Here is an 8,981-nt window from a genome sequence, read left to right as displayed (position 1 = left end):
TCTCTTGCTAATCTCCATCAGCAGATTCTACTCGTGTGGCCTCTACTAAAAGGTCATTTTTGTGTGGCCATCGCAATGTTGATTTTTGTCTGAGGGCTTTTTACTGTGATGGGAATAGACCAGCTATCGCCTGTCCATGCCTTTTTTCCTGACTTTTAATGATTTTCCTATTTTATTCAAGTTCTCTTTTGACTTGATTTTTTGCTTCAATCTCTCTCTTTTTTTTTTAAATTAACACTTAAATTAAAAGGTTTGATACATTGCTTGTGTTCATTAAATCAAAAACATTTGTAATGTAATCTAACCCACCATTTGTGCTGACAGCTGTTTCAAGTGCTGACTGCTTTGTTCCCCTGAGATTTTTTTTTTCCCACATGGTGGAGCTGGGTGCCACTGTTTTCTGGACATTCATGCATTTCACACACCAGAAAGGACAAAATCCACCCCACCTCTCCCTCAGAACAGTGCTGCTTTTGCATGGGAGTTTGTGCGCACTGGACATTGTACTGTGAATGTTCCTAATCTCCACTTTGCACTGCACACAGAGTGAAATCGACTTGCATGAATGCCAGTGTGTAACTTTATTAAGACCAGCTAAGGACATTACCCATCTCATTGAGTTTGACCGTGAAGTTGGAAGCTAAGTGCCTGTCCTATGCACATGTATCCTAAATTATCATCATCAATCGGTATAAACCTCGCAGGCCATTAATGAAACACCAGAAGCCAATTTCTGCTCTCAGTGGCACAGGTGTAAAGCTGGAGTGTTTTGATTGTCATCAAGAGTTAAAGTGGTGAGTAAATTGGGAGTAAATTAGGCTGCATCTTTCTCACCACCGTGTGTGGTTTAAAGTCTGAGGGAGCAAACAAACCATTGTGTTACCAACAGCGAAAGATCTTTCATCAGCAACAGACTTTCGTACCAATCCTGCTCCCTTTTTGTCAAAGACAAAAACCCCCTTTGGACTAGGTTTGAGCACATTATTCAAAAGGCTTATTGAGCTCTTCCAGGTGTGCAAAATAGCATGTCATCATTGGTGTAGAGAGTTTGTTAGTCTCTCAATAAAGGCAACGTGATAAAACCTTTACCATGTCCAACTTGGCACATTGTCTATGGAAATGATTGATAAAGGCTTGTGACAATCAGTCCATGCCTGGCAAAGGACAGGGGATGCTGTTTGTTCTGTGGAGAGCTGGTCAGGGAGTACTTTTAAAGATGGTTGTGTAAGTTGTTGGGAGTTGGCATTCCTGCTTTTATAGAAGACGCCCTTTTTTAAAAAGCCAGTGGAACGGAACATAACAGGGATCTTTGGTCTTACCCTGTATGGTCAATCTAGCCCAGTGTCCTGTCTTCCGATTGTGGCCAATCCCATGTGTCCCAGAGGGAAGGAACAGAACAGGGACGCATCAAGTGATCCCTCTCCTGTCACCCATTCCCAGCCTCTGACGGGCTAGGCACACCATCCCTGTCCATCCTGGCTAACAGCCATTGATCAACCTAACCTCCATGCATATATCTAGTTCTTTCTTGAACCCTGTTAACGTCCTGGTCTTCACAGCCTCCTCTGGCAAGGAGTTCCACAGGCTGACCATGCACTGTGTGAAGAAAAACTTCACTTGTTTTAAACCTGCTACCTTGGTGACCCCTAGTTCTTATGACAAGTGAATAATTTTTCCTTATTCTCTTTTTCCACACCAGTCATGATCTTATACACCTCTATCCTATCCCCCCTCATCTCTTCTTTTCTAAGCTGAAAAGGCACAGTCTTTTAAATCTCTCTTCCTATGGAACTAGTTCCAAACCCCAATCATTTTTGTTGCCCTTTTCTCAACCTTTTCCAATGTCAATATAAATGAAAAACATTTTATTTGGGGAGACCATCACCAATAGCTTGAGCTACTCATTCCCTTTAGATTGCTCTTTGTGTCTCTATATTTCCCCTTTAATAAACCTCTTTTGCTTCAGTGAAGGCCATTTTCATGCCCAACGTAAAGGGTGATTTACAACAGGAAAATGATTTGTTTAGGCTAGCAGTCCCCAAATCCACTGCCACTCTTCCCTTCTTGGTGGCAGTTCATTGTTTGCCTTAATCAGCTTGTAAAAAATGTGGGGAAACTGCATACAATCTCTTTCTTGCAGAGTTCATGTTTGTTTTTACCGATGGTGCCCTTTCTGTCAGAGCATTGTTTGCTCAATAATAAAGTCACCACATGCTGTTAATCACATCCTGCAAACACCTAATAAAACAGCCCTTGAAAGCGGGCACGCGCCTGTATAAAACCAGCTCTTGCTCTGTTCATTAAGGTTGGCTCCTTCTGCTTTGAAGCCTCCTTGGCCTCCTCTTTCAATCAATCCCCAGTTGTTAGCCAGGAAGAATAGCACAGGGAACTGCATTTGCAAATTGAATGTGGTGGTATATAATGAACTCATCCTTTGAAAGATTCCAGAGGAGGGGAGGGGATCAGGCTAATATCTTTTTATTTCCCTTCCCCCACCCCTTTTTCCTGCCGATGATTCACGCCATTTGAAATCACTCAAAAGAATAAAACTTCCTAGGCGGAGTATATAGGGGTTAGCGCCTCTCACAACTTTATATCTGTTTATTCTGATCCCTCAAAGCGAAGCCCCTGGAGAAGATTAGCTACTTAGCTAAAAGCACTGCAATTTATTACAATGCCTCGTCCTCCAACTTCAGTTTATGTATTTATTTTTTAAAACAGCTACAGAATTAATTCCCACGAGAGCTGTAAAACAAAGGGCTGTGAATTCCTTGCCTCAATTCGAATTACAGGGTGTGTGTGTGTGTTTTTAAATAAATACAAACCTCACGGTTTTTTATAAGCATCCCTGAGCTATGACATGAATCAGGAACCATCCTTCTGGAAACACAGGCGCACGGCGTGACCGAATGACCTCCTTCGGGGAGAAGATGCGGGGTTGTGGGGCACAGATATGAAGCCAGGCAAGTTAAAAAAAATAATAATCCCGACAGCCCCCCCAGTCACAGGGCTGCAAAAAGCAAAGTAGCGCTGCTCACAATTCTATAGCTCTGCTGCGGCCTCTCCACTTGCCATGCCCCGGGCCAGCTTTTCCTCTCTCCGGCCCAGGTGCCCATGGGCAGTCAGGGTTCCGATCCGGAGTCAGCCGGTGGACACGGCTGCAAAACTGGCCTGAGGACTCGGGAGACACTGGAGGGGGGGGAGGGGATTCCGCGTGTTCCGCCCCGGGCATCCCCCGCCGGGGGCGCAAGTTGGCGCGCGATGCAGGAGGGCGAAAGTTGCCCGGGCGCACGCTGCGGGCTCCGCGCGCGGCGAGGAACTTTACGCGCGGGGGCCCCGGCGGCCGCACGCGTGGCGGCGAGCGGGGAACAAAGGGAGGCGGGGAGACGCGGGCGGGGAGCCGCCGGCTGCACCTGAAGCAGCCTCCCCCCCCCCCTTCCCCGCCCCTCTCCATTGGCTCCGGCGGGGACCCGGCGCTGCCCGCTCCTCTCCAGCTGCGCCCCTGCCCGGCGCGCCCCTGCAAGCGACGCGGCTCCCCGCCCCGCCGGGATCCCGGCCCCCTCCCCGCCGCCTCTCCCCTCCCCTCCCCTCCCCTCCCCACCGGCCGCCCTCCTCCTCCGCCTCCCCCGCTCCAGCCGAAGTTTCCTGCGCGCACGGGAGGCGCTTGGCAAAGCTGCGGGGCTCGGCGGCTCGCGCCCGGGGATTGTTGCTGCGCGGGGGTCAGACCCCCCCCCTGCACCCTCCTCGCTGCGGGGCTGCCAGGCGCCCCCCCCCCCACGCCCCCACCCCGGAGCCTGGGCCCCGCCTTGGCGGCGGGATCGACCAGGGGGGCTGGCGCCCGCCCGGGGCGCAGCCCCGCTGCTTGCAGCCGGCGTCCGGGGAAGTCTCTTGCTGCCTGCTCTCCTGTGAACTGGAGGTCCCGGCTATGCTGCTGGGAAGCCAGCCATCCGCGGCACTGAGGTAAGCAGCCGGCAGCCCCCCGCCCGCAGACAGGCACCTGCCAGCCCCCTCAGCCAGCGCGGGGGGGCTGAGCCCCCGTCTTGGGTGTGTCTTTGGGGGGACCCTGGGAAAGTTGGCTGGGGGGGTTGAGAGGCCGCCCCCTGCTTTGGCCCCTGGCACACCCCCGACCGGTTACAGCCAGGGGGTCCCCAGTCCCCCCTGCCGGGGTGAGTTCAGTCAGGGAGCCCTCTTATCCCCTTTTCTGCTGGTTTGGGGGAGCTCAGGGGAGAGGATGACACCGGGGCAGCCTAATCTGTAGCTTCCCCCTGAAGCCCCCATCTAGCTTCTTTCTTTACTCCCTCTTCTCCTATTATCTGTCTCCCCCTCTCCCCCTTTGCCAGGGCTTGGTTCCCTGCCCCCCTCCCTTCTCTCACCCAGGTGGATGGGGCTCCCTGGTATTTCCCCCAGGGGTCTCCAGGTTGCCCAAGTGACCTTGCCCCCTGCCCTGCAGGTCCCGGCTGCTATCATGACTGATGGCGAGAGCAGAGAGCCCTTCCAGCCGCTGGCCAGCGACGAAGTCCGGGTGCCCATCGCCTCCTTCCCCAGCCAGGCAGCCCAGCCCAGGGAGGATGAGGATGTGCTCAGTGCCTGCAAGTCGATCCAGAGCAGCCTGGGCTCCGGAGGCTCCCCGGCCCGGGATCCAACCCAGGAGGAGGAGGAACAGGTCCCTTACCCGGCCCTGGCACCCACCGTCTTCTTCTGCCTCAAGCAAACCACCCGGCCTCGCAGCTGGTGCCTCAGACTGGTCTGTAACCCATATCCTTTCCCTGAGGCGCGGGCTCTCCGGGCTGCACGGTGCTGCTGGCTGGTTCCCTCTGCCCTCCACCCCTGAGGGCCATCTGTGCCCAGGACCTAGCAGTGGCCTGTCTGGCGGTTTGATTTGGTTTGTTTCTTTGGATGGGTCAGGTCCACGCTTGGAGTACCTTAGTTAAGTCCATGCCACGAGGGAGGATTGTGGCAGACAAAGGTGGCAGGCTGAAGGCTTTAAAAGGAATCTAACTTTAGGGCAGCTTGGAAAGCCAGTTGGTTTGTGAGTCCTTGAGCAAGAGATCTGGCTACTTCTAGGAGGAGTTGGTGTAAGGAGCAGCTCCTAGCCTCTTTGACCTAGAATTGAATACAGCTGTGGTTAGTTAGAGGTGTGCCTTTCGGAGCTAATGGGTTAGATACCTTGTGCTGAATGGGTGGTCTTTGCTGCTGCCTCCCAGGGAAAGATGAGCAGCAGTGGCTCTCATCAGCAGTGTGATTTTAGCATTGTTTCTATTGTTATTTATTTTTTATTATTTATCGGGCTGCCCTGGGATCCAAAGTCCTCCAGCCGCATCAGAATGTGTGTCCTGTTTGATAGGTCTGGGAGTGGATGAAAGTTCTCCCAGCCCCTGCTACTGTGCGGGAAGCGTTACCGTGTACTTCTAGCCAAACATAAATCAATCAATCAAGCCCTGGTGCCATTCACGAAGAAAAAAGGGCAAAAGAAACCATACCTGGCCTTGTGCACTTCATGTTGTTTTCCTGGATGCACGTAGAAAACAAACCTCGCAGGGGGAGAAAGAGAGAGAAAGCGAATTCATTTTGGGACCTGCAAAGAAACAAAAAAATCGGAATTCCTTCAACTTTACTTGTTTGTCCAGGGGGGTAGGAAAGAGTAAAGTTTAAAGACATCCCTTTATTTGTGTTAAAAGCTGTGGGGAATTTGAGACAAGTAGTAACCCCTTAATAACTGTTTATAAGAGACCTGAGAGTCCATGTGTTACTTTATCTTGGAAAATGAACCACATTAGAATTGGTTTGAGAAGCTGAGTTCCTTGCCTGCCTTTTCCGACTGGGTTCTGAACGCTTCTGTTTTGGTTTTTAGTCTTTATTATAGTCTCACAACGGGGGATGGAGAAAGTGCAACAGTCCTTACTTCCGTTCTCTTCCCCATTGCACATTTCTGAGCCCATTTCCCTTCCCTCCTCCCCAATTGTTTTATTTTTTTTTAAGCAATGTGCTCTTAGTTGTGACAATTAGAACACTGAATTTCAGGAAAATGCAAGAGACGTCTTACGTGAAAGCAGAGTTGCTCATCCGCCTTGATGATCTTTAGGAACTGAGCTTTTAGCTTTGCTGCACATGTAAATGTGTCATGTAGGTAGCACTGACATTGTGCAGATAATTAATGCTTATATTTCCTTGATATCTGCCAGTAGGTTGCTGCTTGTATCCTGCCATTGCTATTATAGGCATTATTTATTAATATGGTGGTTATTGATCTAACTTTAGTTAACCGGTGTGCAACTGAGATCACTTTTTCTCTCCGTACCAGCACCTATTTGTACGCCGTCATTAGAAGGAATTACACAATCCTTTTCAGAAAGCTGCTGGAATCCATTCTTAAGAGAAATCCTTGAAGAGAGAATACACAAACTTTATAGCCTGGAATTGCCTCTCTCTTAAACTAGCTTTACCCCAGCTATTATCTGAAATATGGTTACTCCTGATTGGAACCGGAGTGAGAGCAGAATTGGGCCCGGTAGCTGTTCAAATAGAATAGAGAAGAAAAGTGAAAATCAAGTAATGGCACTTTTCACTGATAATTGTAGCTGCTTCAATATTAAATATACATGATACATTTTTAAGTGTAGAATTAACACAACCAGTGTTCAAGAATAGCTTTTTTTCTTTTTTTTTCTATCCGAGCAATACAGAGAGTCAAGAGCTGTCCTTCCCGATACACTCCTGAATAGGTTAATATGTTTCAATTTGATGGGGAGAAGGCGAAAAAGCCCTCTCTTCCGATTCAAGGAATATCAATATTTTTTATCCTTGTATATTACATATCAGAATGATAATGCCAACATCCAAAAAATAGTCTTGACATTAACTGTGAGCTATACAAAAAAGAAGCAGCAGCAGCCAACATCTTCCTTCTGAGGAGTGAATCATATGTAACAGTGTTTTCTTTGGAGCAGTAATTGCATGCAAGCCATTGTGTAGCATTACACTACTTGATTCTTCAATAGAGCTTGAGGGGTTTTTTACAACTTTTTCCCCCCTGATCTTTCAATTGTATTTACAAGAAACAAAATTCCCTTACCGAGTTCTCTGTATGACATAAATAAGTAGACTTAGATGGATAATTATGTTTGGTTACTAATGTGGCAAAATCTAATCAAAACAATATAAGCTTTATGCTATAGTGGTACTGGCAGTTGAGTGGGGGGGTATTTTAACAGAACAGCGTTCACAGCTTGTAACAAGTATAATTATAGTAGCAAGTATAAATCTAGATTGGAATTTCAGTAGTTTTCACTTTGTAATTACTGTCCGATTCTTTCTGTACACTGATTGTGACTTCCTTAAAGATAGAGGTAGGACTAACCTGATTGACTCTGTGTCTGGAGCTATTTGGCTAGGTTTTTGTCAAGCACCATAAAAGTTAGTAGAGAGACCTTCCAATTGCCCATGAAACAATGCTCAGTCCAAATTACCGTACTGAGCTCTGAGGCTTGTATGCATTTCAAATCGCATTCAGCTGAAGGTCAAGCAGCTTTGGAAGGAATGCAGCCAAAGCATTTTTGTGAAACTTAAAAAGCAGCTAGACAGATGAGGGGAGTGGACGGGGAAAGGAATAAGGGCCAACGTGCAGTTCACACCTGTCTTGGAAAAAACTGAGCTTGAAAGAAATGTCAGGTTCGCCGAGGTGGTTTCTAACCAGTTATGCAATTTGTGTGACCCTCCCTGCCTACCAGAGCATGGATCCATAAGTCACAGGACTGGAAAGCTTTGCGTTAAAAGTTCCCTTTCTTATGAAAAGAAGCAGCACATCTTTACATTTTTGTAATGGCAAAGTGAGAATAGCTCTGTGGAAATGCCTTATCATCTGGGAAGCTGGATCACTTTAAGCAAAAGAGTGCCTTTCATAATTAGGTTATGCTTTTTCCTGAAGCAAAAGCAGTTCTCTGTTCAGTCTGACTTGGGCAGTGATTTATGTGTAGGGAGAAAAAACAAAGGGAAGTCCTTTCCCTTCTCAATTATCTGCTCGTTGATTTTTAAATATTTAATGACATAGGGAATGTATGGGCCTATCTAAGCAGGCGGTGCACCTCCCCATCCTCTCTTTGTATGTAGTTTGCATTATCCTTCGCTGAATACATTCTGCTAACTGTTCTTGGGCCAGGCCTGCAGCTTGGCGACTTGTGTGTGGCTTCCTGAACAACTCCACAAAGGAATTTTACCAGCGTGCCAGTGGGCTGGGAAGGATCCAGCCACCCGCCAAGCTGTTCTTTTTAAGCGGAAGGCATTGACTCTGTTTTAGTGTGTGGGTTCTGCAAATGAACCACCTTCTTTTATTGCAGAGCAGGTCTTTGCGTTCTTGCAGTGCAGGCTTGACTTCCTCTCAAAAGGTCCAATATAGTGCCTGCCGAACTCAGTGGAACTCCTTCCATGAATACCCAGTGAGCGTTCAGCAATCAACAGTGTATTCTATGCACACATTGGGGTCTGTACTGAAAACACCAAATGCTTCTGCAGATCAAGAAGGTTTAATGGGTCCAAAGTGTGGGTCAGCTTCTGACTTGAAACCTTTGTCAGTCTAGCTCAATTTAGCTATGAGACTAGCCCGACAGCTCTAACTATTTGTGGCTAGCACATCTATGACCTACAGCAGGTGTAAGTCCTAAGTGTATGGGTCAAAAGCATGGCTTGCTTCTGTGGCTTAAGCAGAGGGGGTTACCACAGGGCTTACCAATAGCTAAAAAAAGATTCTGCATGGTTTTCATGTCAGACAGGTGTGCTCGGGATCTGTTACTGCAGGGGTTGAAGGTCAGACATTCTGAACATGTCTGGCAGGAGGCATGTGCCCCCCAGAAATGTTTACCCCAATTTTGATGCAATTCACAGGGTGTGGAATGTAGTTAATAGATGCCACATTTGTGGATTTTTTTTCCCCCTTTAGTTTTGTTGGTTGTCAGTGGTTTCTCTAGTTTCTGCAAATAAACAGCCGC

At 48.0% G+C, this 8,981-nt stretch overlaps 1 protein-coding gene across 4 annotated transcripts in view; it reads left to right on the top strand.

Annotated features, from left to right (window-relative positions):
* Positions 1-3,770: 3,770 nt before the first annotated feature.
* Positions 3,771-8,981, top strand: part of CACNA1H (calcium voltage-gated channel subunit alpha1 H) — a 572,675-nt gene continuing 567,464 nt past the window's right edge. For 2 of the 4 annotated variants that reach the window (XM_075899793.1, XM_075899790.1), the window contains exons 1-2: positions 3,771-3,960; positions 4,451-4,755. In XM_075899793.1, coding sequence (XP_075755908.1) covers positions 4,466-4,755 — 290 coding nt within the window. In that variant the 5' untranslated portion in view covers positions 3,771-3,960; positions 4,451-4,465. The remainder of the gene's footprint in view (positions 3,961-4,450; positions 4,756-8,981) is intronic. The other 2 variants (XM_075899792.1, XM_075899794.1) reach the window with 2 other exon arrangements.

This window comes from Pelodiscus sinensis, chromosome 16 (assembly GCF_049634645.1).
Source record: "Pelodiscus sinensis isolate JC-2024 chromosome 16, ASM4963464v1, whole genome shotgun sequence".
NCBI lineage: Eukaryota > Metazoa > Chordata > Testudines > Trionychidae > Pelodiscus > Pelodiscus sinensis.
The sequence above is the reverse complement of the archived record's forward strand: the minus strand, read 5'-3'. Positions and strand labels throughout refer to the sequence as shown.